Here is a 20,319-nt window from a genome sequence, read left to right on the forward strand (position 1 = left end):
ACATACACAGACACACACATACACAAACACACACACTCACAGACACAGACACACACATAGATACTCACAGATACAGACACACAGACACACTCACACATACACAGACACACACATACACAAACACACACACACATACATACATAGACACATATAGACAGATACACAGATATATATACATACACATACACACAGATGTACATATATACATACAAAGACAGATACACACACAGACACAGACACACAGACACACGTGTGCACACATACACACACAGATGCACATATATACATATACACATACTCACACATACACACAGACGTACATATATACATACACAGACAGACACAGACACACACACATACACATAGCACTACCACTCTTCATCTCTGCTGTTTCAAAGCGAATGTGAGATTAGACAGCCCTCCTCTGCAGTCCAAGGATTCAAGACATAGACAAAATATGTTTGTTTGGTAAATGGATATTTTATGGGGCCAAAAAATTACAGCCAATATTTCAGAAATATAATAATACCTATCAATATTAAAAAGAAAAAAGTCCTTATAATTTAAACACATACTACAATATTAAACAAGAAATCATCTGACATCTAAGCTGTGTGCTGAAACTATCCACTGGGGATGGGTAAGTGAAGTGACTAGACAGCCACTGATGCCAGCAGGAGGCACGGACTACCATTGCACTCCCCACGCACAGCCACACTCACACAAGGTTAAACATGACAGGAGAAGGACAGTGCTACCAGAGAAATACGAGTTTCTTTACCCACAAAAGCCCCATTCCAACATTAAGTTTTGTTTGCTTTACAGCAATCACTGTTCTGGACACACAGACATGCTACTCACAAAGACTCCAAAATGTAGATGTTCCAGATCCCACCACAGTGGAGGTGTATTATAGGACCTCATGTTTATGCCTGATATGGGGCTTGCAAAGCACCCAGGGAGGGCAAGAAGTGCTGCTTGTTCCAGAGCTGGCTACCAGAGAGCTCTGTGGAAAGCCGCTCTACTTACACTACGGTCACACATCGGCCACCCACAGTGCTCATCTGTGTTCTGTTAAGCTAACAAAATACTATCCCAGGAGCCTGGTGACAGCTTCACAGTGTCAACAGTGCTTGTCCAATACATTTAGCTTCACACATCATTACCTGTTCAGTTTTCCTTGCAATAAGATTGCCAATGGTTTTGCTGAAAAAACTGGCAAGCAGAGGGTTGAGTGGCGGCTCCTGGTCCAAGAAGTCATACAGAAGGTTCAGCAGACTCTCATCCTCGCCTAGTCTGTCGCTGATCTGTGGCACATCACAAGTCAGAAGCTCACAGGCTGTGTTTGGATATCTAAAAGGGCACAGTCCAAGTACTGGATGTGAAATTAGACTTCTCCAACTCTCAGGAAGCTGTTTAAGTAAACTGATGCTTAGGGCAGACACATGACAGGGCTGGAGAGGCATCTCAGTGGTTAAGAGTATGTACTGCTCTTCCTGAGGACCTAAGTTCAATTCCCAGTGTCCATATTGGATGGCTGAACCACCTAACGCTCTAGGGGATCTAACATCTCCAGTTTCCAGGTACCCACAAACATGGCCCACTCTCACATAGACACATGCAGACACACAATCCAAAATAAACACAGTTTTAAAAGGAAAAGGAAGCAGACCCATGTGAAAAGAGCAAATTACTGAACATCCCTCAGAACAGAGTGAACATGACACTTGGGACAACTTGAACCTCTAACCATTGGACTTCAAAGTTTGTAATCCTTCTTTTATGGCCTCCATATATCCTATACTCTGATAGTCTACATTTTTTTCTGACTCTACTTCCATTCTGTAAATAATTTTATTTTAAAAACAAACAAACAAACAGAATTTCCTGTAGCCTGCCGTAAATTCATTATGTCCTAAGGCTGACCCTGACAGCCTCCTCCTCCTGCCTTTACTTCCCAAGCTCTATGATTACAGGTGTGTACGACCTACCAGACCAGACTTAAACAATCTTCCTTTGTTCCTGGATTCTCTGTGGGTCATGCTTATCTGCCTCCTTGCTGACTGTCAGTGAGGTCGAGTCCCAGTCCTCCTTGGAAAACTGCTCCTCTCCCCACTTCCTGTGCCTTCAAATCAGTAAGCACAGACCCACATGTTCTAAACTGAAGAAAACTGCCTGCAGCTATGAACAGCATCAGAGCTGTGAGACACGGGCAAAGAGTTCACTATGAAGAAATGCTAGTTTGTGCAAATGTACTTCTCATTTGATAAAAATGATGACAAAGGCCGGGCAGTGGTGGCGCACGCCTTTAATCCCAGCACTTGGGAGGCAGAGGCAGGCGGATTTCTGAGTTCGAGGCCAGCCTGGTCTACAGAGTGAGTTCCAGGACAGCCAGGACTACACAGAGAGACCCTGTCTCGAAAAACCAAAAAAAAAAAAAATGATGACAAAGTAACCCTTAGCCCAGTATGTGTGATTCCAGGCTCTTTCTTGTTAGCAGCTGGTACACACAAGATAGAAGACAATCAATGCCCCAGAAACAAACAGTTCTCCACTGGCTATGGGATGTAGGCACTCCTTCTCAGCCTGACAAGGAAGGAGCAGCCTTCAGAGCCATAAAGGGTCTGTGAGTCACAGAGGCCCAGCAGGACTACAAGACAAGCAGGCCTTTGGACAGGACAATAGCATGGTCAGTGTTCAGGCCCCATAGGCTGGGTTTGGGAGGGAACCTATAAAATAAGTCAGTTCTGAGATTACTTCTTCCTGGCTAACCTCTCTAGCCTTGTCTGTGAAGTGAGGCAGCCAGGGCCCCACCTCATGGGATTGCTGTAACCCTGCACAAGCGTTTAGTGTAGGGGATAACACATGGCCACTGGGGACAGGGAGACCAGAGAGAGCAGGAAGAGGGCCAGGACAGCCGCAGTGAAGACAACAGTGATACTCCATAGGATCCAAACAAGATACAACACACTGGGGCAGTATGAGAACTCAAATTCTATGAGGTGATGAAGCAAAGTACAGACAGCATTTTGAGACATTTTCAGAGCCCAGGGAAGTCATCTTGTCTACACAGAGAATAGGATCTCTCTACATAGCCCTGGCTGTCTGGAACTTACTATGTAGATCAGGCTAGCCTGGTCCTTTCTGCTCCTATTCAAGTATGCTGAGATAAGAAGGCAAGAAGAACATCTAGTTGCAAAAACCATTGTAGCAGAGTGCCCTCCTAGTGTCTGGCACACAGGACGCTCTGAAGTGAGTCACCGCACGGCATACCAGGCATGGACGGGAAGGAAAGAAGAAGGGATCATACTGGAGCAGATCAAGCAGAACCTCAGATGCTCACAGAGCAGTGAAGGTTTAAGTCACACAACTCCAGAGGGCTGAAGGTGTGCACGCAGGCCAAATACCATATGCATGTTTACATTACTGTGGACGTGCAGCCCTCAGCCGAGCTGATGAATCTGCTGTCCACCTGCTCACCACGTGTCAGGTTCCCGAGAGCCATGCGTTTCCTCACTCCCGTCTCTGCCTCAGCTTAGTGCTCATGCAACAGTAATCTCTGACTCTGACTCAGCAAGGCTCCCAAGTCATTAGTGCTATCCTGAGAATCCCTGTCTTGGCCCCTTAACTATCCTCTCTTCTGTCACTTTGTTCTAATGTGTCACCTAAACTGGGAGACACATGAAGAAAGATGGCAGGTAGGCTGTGACTAGTTGATACTGAGACCATGACAGCCTCCTGCTCTGGTTACCCTATCCATGAAGCCATGGCTCATCTGAGAGCAGGCCTCTGCTCTTTCTATCATGTGATTCCCCTGTCAGAGACAGACTGACTACCATGGAGGAAGTACTGACAGCCCCCCACAGGCTGCCTCGCCATCCAGCCCTTCTTCCAAGGGATAAAGGTCAGCAAAGATTTGTTGTGAAGGGCCAGATTAAACATATTTTTTCGAGTCTCTTTTGTGACTGGACTCCGATTGTATATGGATTAGTGTGGCATGCCAATGAACCAAAAAGATCATCACCATGTGTAACAAAGTATTCTCTCTTAATTTTTCAAACATTTAAAAATGTAAAAGCTGCCAAACACGGGTCTGGGATCCTAGCACTTGGCAAGCTGTGAAAGTCACAGCAGTATGTGAACACAGCGAGTCTCTGTGTCATAGGCTAGGGGAGGAGAGGCTGGAAGGACTGACAAACTGCACATCATGACTTACTGATCCTATTCCAAGACCTTCCTACCATACCTGTGTACAGTGGACTTCCTCATAAGCACCTAGATCTGTCTGTTGTGTTAACTGTCCTTAACTGTCCCCGGAAACACTATGGACCATGTGGCCTATTCAGGAAGCCAAACCTAGGCCTGAAGGTGTGGCCTGACTTATCCCTCTTGCTGTCCTCCCACTTCAGGCTGCACTTCCTCAAAGCTCCAACCATCCTGTGATGACACTGTCCCTTCCCTTTTGTCACCTCCCAACATCCTGCTCTAACTGGAACCAAAACATTCCAGGAAAAATTTCTAAAGGTTTAGTATGACGTCCTCCTCTTAACTAAACACCCTAAAAGCAAACATTCCCTGGGGCTCAGACGTCAGACATCAAACCTCTAAGGTACCTGCCAACTCTAACAACGTGGCACAACACTGCAGTCTCAGGTACCCATTTATCACGGGGCCTTTCAGCAGTGTCACTCAATTGTTCCAACACATGATGACTTAATATGAACTCATTTACAACTCAGAATGAGAAAACACATACACAAGAGATTCAAAACTCTTAAACCTCACCAACAACCAACAAACTGTACAAAGCCTCCTCCTTTCTTGTGGGGTGATGCCCCGAGTCCAGCTGTCCTCAGACATTAAGCACAGCCTCCCTGACAGCCTCAGTACATACTTGAATCGGACCTTCTCTTCCATGTCCTGGGGTGGATCCTGTGTGATGAGGTTCACTAGCTCCTCCATACACTGCTGCCTGCACAGGAAGTCCAGCAGCTTCTGGTTCTGAGCCTTACACTCTTGCAAGATGTCATCTTCATCCATTAACTCCTGCAGTGTCACATGTTCCTTGTCAAGGAGCTTGTCAACGTGGGACGTGGTGTTCAAGTCAAATTTCCAGAACATGATGGCGGTCACAGAGCTGCAAGCAAGGACAAAAGACACTCACTCCTCCCACTCTCAGCCATGCTATACTAAAGTCCAAGAGGCTCATCCCCAAGGTACACACAAGCAACCCTGGGGTCCCTGTCCTCTGTGACCCACAGACTCTGTGTTCCCCGTATCTGACCTACCTTCTCCCCCACCTACAGTGCTTAGGTCCTAGGGGCTCTCATTTTGATCATGGCTCTGTAAGGCCCACACATCTGTCTCCCAAGTATCAGCACCAGGAATGTCTCTCCATCCTGAAAAGGTTAACTCAAACCAGAAACCCATCCTCCCAGTGTCTAATCCCTCCTGAGTGAACACTGGACATGTATTCCTGGTATACTCTCAGAGCCTATATCTTGGAAGCCAAACAAAAGACACCACTTTTTGCTTGATCCTGCCATTTTCTGTGGTCATCTGCCATCTAGCCCCTCAGTGTACTGCCTCCCAGCCCTCCTTCCAGCTTGTGCTGTCACACCCAGACGAGGCTCACTGTCAGTGTGCAGGTTACAGCAAGTTAGCTAAACAGTTTTTACTGTTCTTATAACAAAAAGAAAACATGAAGCTTCATCTTCAACAAAGCTAAAGCTTATCTTCAAGTGATAGATCTTTTAAAATTATTCTTATTTTCATTTATTTATGTGTATGTGTACATGGATGCACACACTCACCCAGTAAAGTGTACATGTGGAGGTCAGAGGACAACCTGTGGGAGTCAGTTCTTACTTTCCATCATGTGGGTTCCACGGCCTGAGCTTAAATCATCAGCCCTAACCCAGCAAGCCATCTCACTGGTCTAAATTATCAATTTTTTTTAATGTCATAGGAAGTTATTTAAAAAATTATAATAAAATCTGAGGGGCTTATCTTACTTAGTATTTTTACTTTTAAAAAAATCTAAAAGACTGTGGCTAAAGAGATGGCTCAGTAGTTAAGAGTCCTAGCTGCTGACCAGAGGCTCTGGAGATCAGTTTCTAGTACCCAAACTATGACTCACACCAGTCTGTAACTCCAGTCACAGGGGAAATAATGCCATTTTCTGACATGTATAGCCACTGGACATACATAGTATACAGACATGCATATAGGCAAAAAATGATTATCTATAATAATTCTTTGAGACAGAATTTTACTGTGTGGCTCTAGTTGGCCTGGAACTCATTCTGTAGACCAGACTGACCTCAAACTCACAGAGGGACATCTGCCTTTCCCCCCAAATGCTGAGAATAAAAATGTGTGTTCACCACACCTGGTGCTAAAATAAACCCTAAATGAAAAAAACTAAACAGCTGGCTGCAGTTCTTCTGTTTGTTTGTTTGTTTGTTTGTGAATCTGAGCTACCTGTGAAGTCCTAACACAGCGGCCTCTGACACCAACATATATTCAGTTGATCTTCAATAAATGTACAAAATCAAAAAAATGGAGAAAAGTATGTGTGTATGTGTGTAGCCTTTTTCAACATATTATGCCAGAAAACAAAATATACATTAAAAAAAAACCCTGAAGCTCAATCCTTACTTCACACCAGACCCCAAATTAGCATGATATACATCACAGGTTTAATCATAAAATCTACAACTTGAAATTCTAGAGGACAGTGTTTTGGAGGCTGGGGATATAGCACAGTGGTAACACCAAATAAAAGGCCTTTAGGTTTGTTTCCCAGCATTACAGAGGCAGGAGGTAGAAAGGAAAGGCCATAGCAAGATGACTGAGTAACTAAAGGCGTCACCACACTGGACAATGTGAATTTAATCTCTGGACCCTGTACAGTAAAAAGAGAGGGTCATTCCAATAAATTGTCCTCTGATAGCTGTATGCAAATCAAAGCAAGTACTTGAAAGGACATGCACAAGAGCATACACACACACACACACACACACACACACACACACACTCTCACTGAGAGAGAGAACATAATAAATGTAATATTCTCCAGACACAGTAGTGAATGTCTTTAATCCCAGCGCTTGGGAGGCAAAGGCAGATGGATCTCTGTGAGTTCAAGGCCAGCCTGATCTTCATAAGGAGTTCCAGATTAGCAAGACATCATGGTGAGACTACCTCAAATCAGTAACAAAAAATAATGTGACAAAGTGTTTTAAAAAAAAATAAAACAAAACTTGGAAGTTCATAAGACATGCTAAACATTATTCATAGCCGAGCAGTGGTAAAGCATGCCTTTGATTCAAGCACTCAGGAGTCAGAGACAGGTAAATCTCTGTGAGTTAGAAACCAGCCTGGTCTATAGAGAGAGTTCCAGGACAGCTAGGACTATTACACAGAGAAACCCTGTCTCAAAAAACAAACAAACAAAACAGAGATTCTTCATTTTAAAAGGTATAAAGAGGGCTGGAGAGACGGCTCAGCAGTTAAGAGCACTGATTGCTTTTCCAGAGGTCCCGAGTTCAATTCCCAGCAACCACATGATGGCTTACAACCATCTGTAATGGGATCTGATGCCCTCTTCTGGTGGGTTTGAAGGTAATGACAGGGTACTCATATACATAAAATAAATAAATCTTTAAAAAAAAAAAAGATATAAAGATACAGATGCTAATTTGCACCTTTTATCCCAGAATTTGGGATGCTGAGGCAGGATGACCATGAATTTGAAGCCATCCTTGGCAACAGAGTAAGATCCTATCTCAAAACGAAATGCCAGCCAGTAAGTAGATTACACTAGGGTCACCACTATCAGTCAACAGTGACTGCAGTGAGGGTCCACATATACCTTCTACAGCTGCCATCACAAAGCCACCCAGGAGCTGATGAGATGTTCAACAACTGACTCCTAGCCACTTCCAGGAAGGGAACACCAATGTGGCACAACCACTTTGAAAGGAATCTGACAGCTCTTTATAAAGTTAGGCATACTCTTACCATGTGATTGACCAGTTCTACTCTCAGGGCCAACATAAGAAAATTTAAATCCTACATTTATACAAAACTGAGCCACCTGAGTCACAAGTCATTACACACAGGAAACAGGTGAGTCACCTCCCCATATAACAGACCCTTTCTCCCTGCATAGAACAAGCATAGCACAGGGAGTGACAGGGCAAGAAGGCCAACAGCTCCATTTATATGGAAGTCAGAAAGTATAAAGCAGACCAAAGGCAAGGAGAGCAGAGGCTGCTCAGGGCCAGGGATAAGGCAGAGAATAACACACTATGACGGGAGGGAATCTGGGGGTAACATAAAGGCTAGGATTATTTACCTGAGTGTTAGTTAGAGTTTCTACTGCTGTGATACAGCACCATGATCATACATAATTTTGGAAGAAAAGGGTCTTTTTCAGATTTCATTTCCAGGTTACAGTCCATTAGAAGTCAGGGCAGGAACTGATGCAGGAGCCACAGAGAAACATTGCTTATTGGCTCACTCCATGCTGGTTTACTCGGTTTGTTTTCTTATGTGCCCAGGCACAGCCTCAGCTCTCTCTATACCAGTGTCTGAATGATGACATTCAGGAAAAAACTCTCAGATTTACAATTCTAAATGCTACTGGTCTCTTTTCTCTTCTCCTCTCTTCTCCTTCCTTCCTTCTTTCCTCTCTCTGTTTCTTTTTCCTCCCTTCCTTTCTTTCTTTTTTTCTTTCTTTCTTCCTTTGTTTCTTTCTTTCTTTTTCGAGACAGGGTTTTTCTGTGTAGCCCTGGCTGTCCTGGAACTCACTCTGTAGACCAGGCTGGCCTCTAACTCAGAAATCCGCCTGCCTCTGCCTCCCAAGTACTGGGATTAAAGGTGTGAGCCACCACTGCCAGGCTTTTTCTTTCTTTCTTTTTCTCTTTCTTCCTTCCTTCCTTCCTTTCCTTCTTTCTCCCTTCTGGTTTTTTGAGACAGGGTTTCTCTGTATATCTTGGCTGTCCTGGAACTTGTTCTGTAGACCAGACTGACCTTGAACTCAGAGAGATCCACCTGCCTCTACCTCCCGAGTGCTGGGATTAAAGGTGTGCACTACCACTACCCAGATACTGGTCTCTTCTTAATCACCACTAACTTCTCAGCTCTGGCTAACCAGCATCAATTTCTACCATCAAAACAAAGGTTTCATTTCAAAGTAAGGTCTCTTGTTAATTATAGCCAATTCTTTAGCACCTGCTGACCAGAACCACAGATTCTTAATCCGAAACATTACATAAATGGCCTTGAGTCTCTGCTTCCCTCTGAAACCCCACAAAGCAGGCCACGTCACTGGTAGTGATCACTCTCGGCATTATCTTCTGAGTTCCTGGAGAACAACCCACAGAGCACTGAGAACTCGACAGCCTTTCCAGCCTGCCTTAGGGTTTCTATTGCTGTGATGAAACACCATGACCAAAAAGTGAGTTGGAGGGGAAAGGGTTTATTTGGCTTACACTTCCAGATCATAGTCCTCACTGGAGGAAGTTAGAACTGGAACTCAAGCAGGGTTGGAACCTAGAGGAGGGAGCTAGTGCAGAGGCCATGGAGGGATGCTGCTTACTGACCTGTTTCCCATGGCTTGCTCAGCTTGCTTTCTTATAGAATTGGACACCAGACTTAGTATGGCACCACCCACCATGTGCTGGGCCCTCCCCTATTGATCAATAGTTCTAAGAAAATGCTTTACAGCTGGATCTCATAGAGACAGTTTCTCAACTGAAGTTCCTTCCTCTCTGACAACTCTAACTTGTTTCAAGTTGACACACAAAACCATCTAATACACAACCCAAAGTTCAAATCTCTCAAAAACACATGGTCAGGACTGTCACTGCAATACTCCATGGCCTGGTACCAGTCCATCTTAGAGTTTCTACTGTTGTGACAAAACACCATGACCATAAGCAAATTAGAGTGGCAAGAGTTTATTTTCTTCTTCTTTGTTTTAAATATGGAACGCTTCACGAATTTGCGTGTCATCCGTGCACAGGGCCATGCTAATCTTCTCTGTGCCGCTCCAAGTTTAGAATATGAGCTGCCGAAGCGGGCACGTTTATTTTCGATTATACTTCCATATCATAATCTATCATTAAAGGAAGTCAGGGCAAGAACTCAAGGCAGGAACTGAAGCTGAAGGCTGTGCTGGACCGCTCTTTAGTGGCGTGCTCCTCATGGCTTGCTCAACCTGTTTTCTTATAGCACCCAGAACCACCAGCCCACAGGGAGCTGGGCCCTCCCACATCAATCAAAACAATGCCCCACAGGCCAGTCTGGTGGAAGCATTTTCTCAATTGAAGTTCCCTCTTCTCAAATGCCTCTAGCTTATGTCAAGGTGACATAAAACTAACTATGGGCCTGAGCCTGGCGGTGGTGGCACACGCCTTTAATCCCAGTACTTGGGAGGCAGAGGCAGGTGGATCTCTGAGTTCAAGGTCAGCCTGGTCTACAGAGTGACTAGCCTAATCCTCATGGCCAGTTCTATCCCAAGGCTACATACAGAGAGCTTGTCTCAGAAAAAGAGAGGTTGGAGGAGAAACGACAACAAAATCCACACGACTTAAAACCAGCAAAACAATAACAACTGGCCCATCATGTTCATCTCAAGTAATCTATATTTTGTTTGGTTTTGGTCTTTTTTTTTTTTTTTAAAGATTGGTTTATACAGTATAGCCAAGGTTGGCCTCAAACTCAAAATTCTTCTGCTTCAGCCTCCAAAAATGTCTAGGATTGCAGATGCATACTACCACACCCAATAACATTTTATTACTCTATCAACTAAAAATTCATTCCTTTGAACATAGCCATTTATGTGGCCAGAATTATGTTCAATAGGCATTTCTCTTCCTGTTGATATGGCAATGAAAGGGGGCTATGTTATTGGGAAAAGAGAATAAATAAAAACCATGTAAGTGGAATTATATCTATTACTAAATCTCTTAGTATCCATGACAAAGGGAATACATAACTAAGAAAATAGCAATAAAAAGGCCAAAATGAAACATCTCCCATAATCTTGTCAACAAAAATAGGAAATAAGAAAAGAAAACAAAACTGGAGAATCTGTCAGTAGGAAACAGTAAATAAAATGACAGACAGCACTAACATCAGTGACCATATATGAGATAAACTTACCGATGGAAAAGTCTCTCAGACTGGATATAAACATTTCAACAATGTTCACTATAAACAATATACTTTAGCCAGGTGTTGTGGCACACACTTTTGGTACCACTTTTGGGAGGCAGAGGAAAGTAGATTTCTGAGTTCAAGCAGCCTAGACCTCAGAATGAGTTCCACAACAGCAGGGATACACGGAGAGACCTTGTCTTAAACAAACAAATAAACAAACAAACAAAAGATACATATTTTAATAACTGAAAGACGCAGAAATATGACAACTGAAACACACAGTGGGCAAATATAAACCAAAAGCTGAGATTCAATGTTACTATTTGATAAAGTAACTTTAAGGCAAAAAAAGAAAACAAAACATTAAGAGGCACTGTCATATACAGGTAAGAAAGAAAATATCTAAGCATGATAAACATACAAACCTTAAGGGATTCTGCAACCTCTATAATGCAGCAGTAAACAGAAATCCATACAAATAAAACTGCCTTGGCCCTGGACATTGATCCTAGGAAAACAAAAACTTAAATTCACACAAAAACCTTCACATAAATGTTGGTAGCAGCTTAATTTGTAACAGTCAAAAGCTAGAATAACATCAGAGCACACCTTTTATCTCAGTACTCAGGAGACAGAGCCAAGCAGATCTCTGTGAGTTTGACGCTAGTCTGGTCTACATAGTGAGTTCTAGGACAGCCAGCACTACATAGTGAGATCCTGTATCAAACAAAACAAAACAAAACCATAAAAACAACAACAAAGCTAGAATCAAATAATAAAATTAATTTCTTTGTGTGCTAACCAAAAAGGGGGTGGGGAAAGCTGGGATCCACTTGGACAGCCTTCAAAATGCAAGCTATAACCCTAATCCTCATGAGAAAATGAGTACTAAAAAGACCTATCTATGTTCACTTTAGTAACACATATACTAAAGCCAGACTAACATGGTCCCATGCAAGAAAGACATAAAAATTTATGAATCTTTCCTTATTTTCTTGCCTAATGTGCATATGCTGTAGAAACAGTTAACAAGGAAATAACTTTAAGTGATGGCTAGCTTTGTTTAATGTCATATGAAAATTTTATGTACAACTCCAAGCACCACTGTAAGAACATATGTGTTAAGTTCATGTAAGTGGAATAAATGTTTTAGGATTGGGAAAAATTTGGTTTTGAGATAAAGTGTCCTGTTGGCCAGAATAACCTCAAACTTACTGTGTAGCTGAGAATCACCTTGACCTCCTCCTAGTCTTTCTGCCTCTGCCTCCCTGCAGCTGAGTGGAGCTCAAATCCAGGGCTTTTGTTCATGTTAGGCAAGCACTCTGCTGAGTTATAGTCCTGGCTCCACAGAGGAAATACTGGAGAGTGAAAAAACCTGTTAAGTGTCTAAAAAATTATTACTGGGCAATGTAAATCATTTCCAAAAGGTTGCATCCTATGATCCCATTAACAACTTGGTGGGTTTTGTTTTGCTTGTTTCATTTGTTTGAGATGCGGTCTCACTATGTGCTCAGACTGATCATAAAACTCTGGGGCTCAGACAGTTCTCCCACTTCAGCCTCTTGAAAGTACACCACCATGCCTAGCTCCAGTATAACATTTATAAATAACACAATTTTAGAAACGGCAGGGTGGTACATAAATTTAATCACAGCATTTGGAAGGCAGAGGCAGGTAGCTCTCTCTGAGTTCAAGGTCAGCCTGGTCTATACAGCAAGCAAGTTCCAGGACAGCCAAAGCTACTTAGAGAGAACCTATCTCAAAAAACAAACAACAAGAACAAAATTCTAGAAAGAGAAGCTGAAGAGACGGCTCAGTGGTTAAGAGAGCACTAGTTGCTCTTGCAGGGGACCTGGGTTGGAGCTCCTGCACCTACATGGTGGCTCACAACCGTATGTAACTCCACCTCTGAGGGGTCCTATGTCCTTGTCCTCTTCTGACATCTGAAGGCACCAGGAATACACACAGTACAGACAAAACACTCATACACAGAAAATAAAACTTTTTTAAAAATTAGAAATGGGAGGACAGTGTGGTGATTAGTACTGTTTCCTAGCAGGATCTAGAATCTCGTAGGAGACAAGGCCCTGGCATACTGTGAGAGTGTCTTTAGGTTAACTGAAGTGGGAAGACACGCCCAAAGCCCAGGCAGCCACTCCCTGGGCTTGGGTTCCAGACCTCCCAAGGAGGAGGATGGCAGCTCTCTGCCGGGGATTTGTGCACTGTTCCCCTCCTCCTCGGAAGCTGTGAACACACCACCACTGCCCAGTGGGTACAGCATACTTCTTAAATCTATGGACCTAAGTCTTACAAGTTTTTGAAAAGTTTGAAATGTATAATGCTTTGAGCAATGACGCGCCTCCCTCGTCCCTAGTTTCACAGTGGGACCCCGCTTCCCACTGACACCCCTTTTATTGTCATCTCTATTTGTGCTTAATCTCAACTCTATTCCCATCTCTCAGTTCAACCTCTGAATAATTTTTCAGATACATATTACAATTCACTAATTCTGTCTTCAATATGTTTAATCTGTTTAAATTCACAGGTGCCTTTAGCCGATGTGCCATCTTGCAGGCCCAATTATTGAATATTTCTTTTTCAAACTTTACTGTTTTATTTTCTTTTGTTTTGTTTTAATATAAGTATTATCTAAGTGGTACAAGCTGGTCTTAAACTTACAGTGATCATCTTACCTCAGATTTTCAAATCCTGGGATTACGGGTGTCAAAAACCATGCGTGGTCTCTACACCCTGTCTTCCATAGAGATGCTTAACTATCTATCCATAGGTGACCTGCTGGTTACTACTGAGAGCAACCTTGTCCATAAACCAGCTTTGGACTTAGTATATCAACACAGCAGGTTGATCTTCCCATTCTGACTATTGTCCTTGAGATTCCTTCCAGACTGTAAAGAACAACAAGATACCGCCAATACCTTCTACACGCTTACCCAGCAGTGAATGGATGGAAGGAGCCTCAAGTTCTGCTTCTTTATTTCCCAGGGTGACAATTGGAAGACGGAGGGTAAGATTCAAACACAGGCGTTGCCCATGGGATCCTATAGTTCCATGAAAGAGTCCAACAGAACGCTCTGTGACAGAGACTGTTGCCAAGAGAGAATTAGAATCTAAACTGCAACTCATCATCTAGCCAGCCACAAATCAGCTCTTACCTTTTTATACTTTAACTGTTTAAAATTTATCAATTACAAGTATGGTGGTTGCCCATGCAGAGGCAGGTACTGTGAGTTCCAGGCCAGCCTGGTCTATATAGTGAGTTCCAGGCCAGCCTGGTCTATATAGTGAGTTCCAGGCCAGCCTGGTCTATATAGTGAGTTCCAGGCCAGCCTGGTCTATATAGTGAGTTCCAGGACAGCCAGGGCTATATAGAAAAACTTTCCCTCAATTTAAAAAATAAACAAATAAGCTTTATCATTATTGTGCGTCAGCACAGGTGCATATATGCCACTGCACGTATCTAGAGATCAAGACAACTTTTCGGGGTCAATTCTGTCCCTCCAACCTGGGTTCCAGGGATCAAACTGAGGTCATCTGGCTCTTGGAATAAGTACTATTACCCATCAAGCCATATTGCCAGCCCTTTTTCTTTCTAATTCATATTGGTTGGGATAAAACATGCTTCTTAAATCTGTGGACTTATGGCTTTGTTTTTGAAAAGCGAAGCTTTTTTATCACAGCGACAGAAAAGCAAACAATGCCCAGAGCATGCTTTCTCCTCAGGAGAACGACTGCTTCCTGTAGTACAAAGTGAAAGAGAGCTGTCACAAGGCTCACTCGGTGCCCTCTCTTCCTCTCGCCCTCTGAGTGTTATCTTCATGTACAGTACAGAAAAATGCTGGCAAGAACTACAATAACCAGGTGTTGTGATGCTTAGCTGCAATCCCATCATTCAGGACACAGAGAATCATAAGTTTAAGAACAGTTTTGGCAGCCAGGTGGGGGTGGTGGGTGATGGGGGGTGGGGGGTGTACACCTTTAATCCCAGCACTTGGCGGGCAAGAAGCAGGTATATCTCAGTGAATTCAAAGTCTGTCTGGTCTAAAGAGCAAGGTCCACAACAGGGAACACAGTAAAACCTTGTCTTAAAACCAAAAACAACCAACCAGTTTTCGCAACATAGTGAGGTCCTGTCATCTGACCTTCAAATGTCCATCTATAAACTATATTTGAGTAACCTGTACAATAAACTATAATTTAATTCAAAAGATCACCTTACCTCCTATGGCAATACCTTGTTTAAATCTTGTATTCAGGCAAAATAAAAAGCATTTGGGTTTTTCTTTTGTATATATGCAACTTTAAAAAAGGTGTTTTCATTCAGGGAAGAGTTTTGGCTGGTTTACCTGGAAATAAAAGAAAACGTATTTAATTTTCTTTTATAGAGTTAATTTTACATCTTCATTTCTTTTCCTGATTCTGTGATAAAATGCAAGAGCAACTTGAGGGCTGGTTTAGCTCTCAGTTCCAGGCCCTTCGTGGTACAAAAGGAATTTGAAGCAATTAGTCAAAAAACACCGGTACTCAGCCCACCGTCTCCTCTGTCTGATACAGTCTAAGGTCTGCCGTAGACAGAATAGCGCTGCCCACAGTGGGCAGGCCTCCCCACCTCAGTCACTGGATTTAGGGTAGTCAGTCTCCTGCAGACGCGACCACTGCCCAAGGGACTCTAGATCTTGTCAAGTAGCTGACAACTACTGTTATCACACTAATGAAAACGTCAGACAAAAAAAAAAAAAAGAAAACAAAGGAAATCAAGAGCCATTATTGTGATTGTCATCTTGATGGGACTGAGAAGCACCCAGGAGAGCTAGAACGCACCTCTGGACATGTCTGAGGGCACCCAAGAGATGACTGACTATAGTAGGAAGATCTGCCTTGAATGTATAGCTGATACCACCTAATAGGCTGAGGACTGAAAAAGAATAACACAGAAAAAAGGAGAGGCTAGCTGACAGCTATATATTTCTTTCTTTGTCTTTTTCTTTCCATCCCTCCTTCCCCTCATTCTCTTCCATCCTTCCTAGCTCCTATGATGCAAACTGTTCTGCTCTGCCATGGTCTCCCCACTATGAAAGAATAACACCACCCAATCTATGAAACAAAATAAATCTTTCTCCTTTTAAGTTGTTTATATGTTTTGCTTTGGTTTTGCTTTGGTTTTTTGTTTTTTTTTTTTTTTTTTTTTTTTTTGGTTTTTCGAGACAGGGTTTCTCTGTGTAGTCCTGGCTGTCCTGGAACTCACTCTGTAGACCAGGCTGGCCTCAAACTCAGAAATCCACCTGCCTCTGCCTCCCAAGTGCTGGGATTAAAAGTGTGTACCACCATGCCCAGCCACAATGAGGTTCTTAAGCCTCTAGATTTGATTTGATTGTTGGTAATCTGGTTTGATTGTTGACGTATTTGGAACAGCTTGGAGAAACACATTAGAAAGAACTTAGGATGTTGTAAGCTGAGATTGCTAGGTAATTCTGCTGGGATCTCAGAAGGTCAGAATCCTGACAAGAGTGTGGGAATGAAAGAGCAGTTTCATACAGGAACAGTGTCTATATTAGAAACTGGGTTAGAGGGTACTTGTATTACATTGTGGGAAAAATTTTGTCTATATTCTGTCAGTGCCCTGAGACTGTGTGGAGGCTGAGGTTTTTATTTGTTTGTTTGTTTGTTTGTTTAAATATGTATGGGTATTTTGCCTGAATGTATGTCTGGGAATTGGATGCCCTGGAACTGGAGTTATAAATGGCTGTGAGCTACTATGTGGGTGCTACGAGTTGAATCTGGGTCCTCTGGATGAGGAGCCAGAATTCCTAACCATTGAGCTTCTTCTAGTCCCTGATGCAGGCCCAGGGTCTCCCTGCCCTTTCATTCTTGTCTCTCCAGACCTCCTCTTTATACCACAGCCTCTCTCCAGAGGCTCCCACCCTACCTACCCATTTCCTAAGGACTTGGCCTCTTGGTTTAGATCCAGCTTACCGCTTTCCCTTCTGGCCCATCTCCATTTTGTGTCAGCCACCAATCCTCAGAAACTCTTTTTACCAGGGATTCCCAGTGGCAATGCTAGGCTGGGACACCAGAAGGTAATTTTCACTATCCTTCCTGTCCCCCCCCACCCCCTGCTGATCTTTCTGGGTTTTATTCTTAGTCTTGTAGCAGCCTACCTGAAAGAGCCCCCCCTCCTACCCTGTCTCTACTCCCTGGGGACTGTCTCTTGGTGCAGATCCCAGCCATTCCCTGTGAACTTATTGTTTCTGGACTTATTAGCTATTCCCTGTGGACTTACTGTTTCATTTTGCTTTGAGTATTTTTTTGTCTTTTTTTTTTTTTGTCTTTTTGTTGTTGTTGTTTTTGAGACAGGGTTTCTCTGTGTAGCCCTGGCTGTCCTGGAACTCACTCTGTAGACCAGGCTAGCCTCGAACTCTCGAACTCAGAAATCCACCTGCCTCTCCCTCCCAAGTGCTGGGATTAAAGGCATGTGCCACCACTGCCCGACGTATTTTTTTTGTCTTAATGTTCTTTTGCTTGTTTATTTTTTATTTTTGTTTTGTAGGAGGAGTTGTATTTCTTGATTTTTTTTGTTTCTTGTTTGTTTGTTTGGAAACAGACAGAAAAAAAGAACATAAAGTTGGGTCAATAGGATCAAGAAGGAACCTGAAGAAGGCAAAACCATGATCTTTTAAAAAAGTGATTAACTACAAAGTTAATCTAGCAAAGTAAATTTTATAACATCCTAGCATTCAAGCTGAAGCATGAGTGCTGGTGGCCGCTTTTAGAGAAGTCCACAGCGTGAATATGAGCAAACACAAGCTAGAAGAAAGGCCTGAAAGCTTTCAGTTTGCTCAGCAAAACACCACATGTAAAGTTGGGGCCAGCGAAAGTGTGGCTGCTGAAAAGACAAAGGTACTTAAAAAGAAGCCAAGTATTTTGCATCAGGACAACAGGAAGGCTGCTCTCACTTTAGTTGAGGCACAAAGGTTTTGCCTCTTTTGAAAGACAGCTCTGGTGCATCCTACTCAGGCAGTCACTTAGGAAAGCGTTTCCGCATACTCAGTCATCTAAGCACGCAGAAGACACTGCATCCATGGTCCCAGGGGCACCAGCTACTGACCACGCTGGTGATAGACTGGCCACTGTCCACAGCATGCTCAGGGCTGGTAGTCTCAGTGCTATAAAAAAGCAGGCTGAGTAAGCCAGGAAGCAGCACCACCCCATGACCTCTACATCAGCAGCAGCTCCTGCCTCCAGGTTCTTGCCCTGTGTTCAGTGATAAACTATAATGCAGAAGTGTAAGCAAAAGAAAACCTTTCCCCTCCATATTGCATACTGGTCATAGTGTTTCATCATAGCAATAGAAACGCTAAGGCACAGAATCATGGAGGCTTCCATTCTGGTTTCAAAAAAATCTGGAAGGCCAGGCAACGTGTGGTAGGGTCTGGATCCCCAAAGAAAGTCCCCAGGAAGAGTGATGCGTAATGCTGTAAAAGGCAAGATTCCATAGAGACTCTAGGAGCCAGATGTGGTGACTCATATCTGTATTCCCGGAACTGGCAAGACTAAGGCAGGAGGATTACAGTGAGTTTGAGGCCACCATGGGTTACACAGTAAGTAAGTAAAGTAAATAAATAAATAAGGCTAGAGCGATGGCTCTACAGTTAAGAGCACATACTATACTTATAGAAGACACGAGTTCAATTCCCACATCTGGCAGCTCACAACACCTGTATCTCCGGGGCTATCTGAGCCTCTGGCCTTTATGAGGACCTGCACTCACATACACATACCTCCTTCCTATGTACATAATTACAAATAAAATAAAGAAATACCGCTACAAGTCAGAGTTGTCACAGCATGGAATGTGTGCTGTGCTGGGGAAAATTACAGGAAGTGAACAGACCAGCCCACGAGAAACCATGTGGTTATAACCAGCAAGGCCATGGGAGTAAGGCTGTTCAGGACCTTGGGAACTCACATTACACCACCCACTTGCTCCAAATGCCAGTCATAGAGCTACAGGGTTTGTGTACACACATAAATGTGTGTGTGTATGTGTGTACGTGTACATGCCGTGGCATACATGTGAAGGTGAAGATAACTTGTGGTAATCAGCTCTCTCCATTCAGCTTGTACGTGAGTCCCTGGAATCAAGCTCAGCTGTCAGGTTTGGCAGCAAGTGTCTTTATGCACTAAGTCATCTAGCCAAGTAAGAAAACTACAAGACTTAACTGTGGCCTGACCAACTTTAGTCCAATATGTCCTTGCTATTCTCCAATTCCTTTCCTTTGGAAATATTTGGAAAACTTGGCATTATTGAGAATATTTACTCTATGTTACTATGTACTAAAAGTATGCGACTTTTTTACTTTACAGAACTTACAGCTAAGAATTTTCAGAGTTTTAGAATACGGTTTGGATTTAGAAGTTTTAAATAACACTGGAAAGAACTATTAAAACTACCAGACCTTTTTTAGAGATAGATTTGCATTATACTGTCAACATGAGACTTTTGGGAGCCAAAAGTGGAATATTATAAAGAGATGTATTTGGATATCAAGTTGACAAGGGATAGACTTGTGGTGATCAGGATTAGTAAAACACACTCTGGTTGTGTCTGTGAGTGTGTTTTTAGAGAACACTAACTAAGTTAAGACCTACACTGAAGGGGCTGGAGAGATGGCTCAGAGGTCAAGAGCACTGACTGCTCTTCCCAAGGTCCTGAGTTCAATTCCCAGCAACCACATGGTGGCTCACAACCATCTATAATAGGATCTGATGCCCTCTTCTGGTGTGTCTGAAGACAGCGACAATGTACTCATATAAATAAAATAAATCTTAAAAAAAAAAAAAGGGGGGACCTACACTGAAGTAGGCAGCACCAATCCTTACACTAGGAATCCAAATGGAATAGAAGGATAGAAGGAACAAATGAAGGCAGGCAGCTGTGGTGCACACCTTTAATTCCAGCACTTGGGAGGCAGGTGGATCTCTGAGTCTCTGGCCAGCCTGGTCTACAGAGTGAGTTCCAGGACAACCAGAACTATAACAGAGAAATTGTATCTGGAAAAAACAGAGGAAGAGAGAGAGAGAGAGAGAGAGAGAGAGAGAGAGAGAGAGAGAGAGAGAGAGAGAGAGAGA

General features: G+C 43.1%; 1 protein-coding gene and 1 non-coding gene across 11 annotated transcripts in view; both read right to left on the minus strand.

Moving 5' to 3' along the window:
* Ppp6r2 (protein phosphatase 6 regulatory subunit 2) overlaps nucleotides 1-20,319 on the minus strand; it is a 68,056-nt gene that overhangs the window by 28,244 nt on the left and 19,493 nt on the right. For 2 of the 10 annotated variants that reach the window (XM_028753714.1, XM_028753720.1), the window contains exons 2-6: nucleotides 15,410-15,536; nucleotides 14,124-14,276; nucleotides 11,598-11,680; nucleotides 4,895-5,137; nucleotides 1,167-1,353 (exon numbers count right to left, since the gene is read on the minus strand). In XM_028753714.1, coding sequence (XP_028609547.1) covers nucleotides 1,167-1,353; nucleotides 4,895-5,121 — 414 coding nt within the window. In that variant the 5' untranslated portion in view covers nucleotides 5,122-5,137; nucleotides 11,598-11,680; nucleotides 14,124-14,276; nucleotides 15,410-15,536. Of the gene's footprint in view, nucleotides 1-1,166; nucleotides 1,354-4,894; nucleotides 5,138-8,362; nucleotides 8,453-11,175; nucleotides 11,370-11,597; nucleotides 11,681-11,781; nucleotides 11,814-14,123; nucleotides 14,277-15,409; nucleotides 15,537-20,319 lie in introns of those variants that run through there. The other 8 variants (XM_028753715.1, XM_028753717.1, XM_028753722.1 and 5 more) reach the window with 8 other exon arrangements.
* Nucleotides 9,989-10,094, minus strand: LOC114609380. Its single transcript, XR_003709498.1, has one exon. It is a non-coding gene; the product is annotated as a U6 spliceosomal RNA (small nuclear RNA).

Source organism: Grammomys surdaster, unplaced genomic scaffold (assembly GCF_004785775.1).
Source record: "Grammomys surdaster isolate TR1022 unplaced genomic scaffold, NIH_TR_1.0 125953, whole genome shotgun sequence".
Lineage (NCBI taxonomy): Eukaryota > Metazoa > Chordata > Mammalia > Rodentia > Muridae > Grammomys > Grammomys surdaster.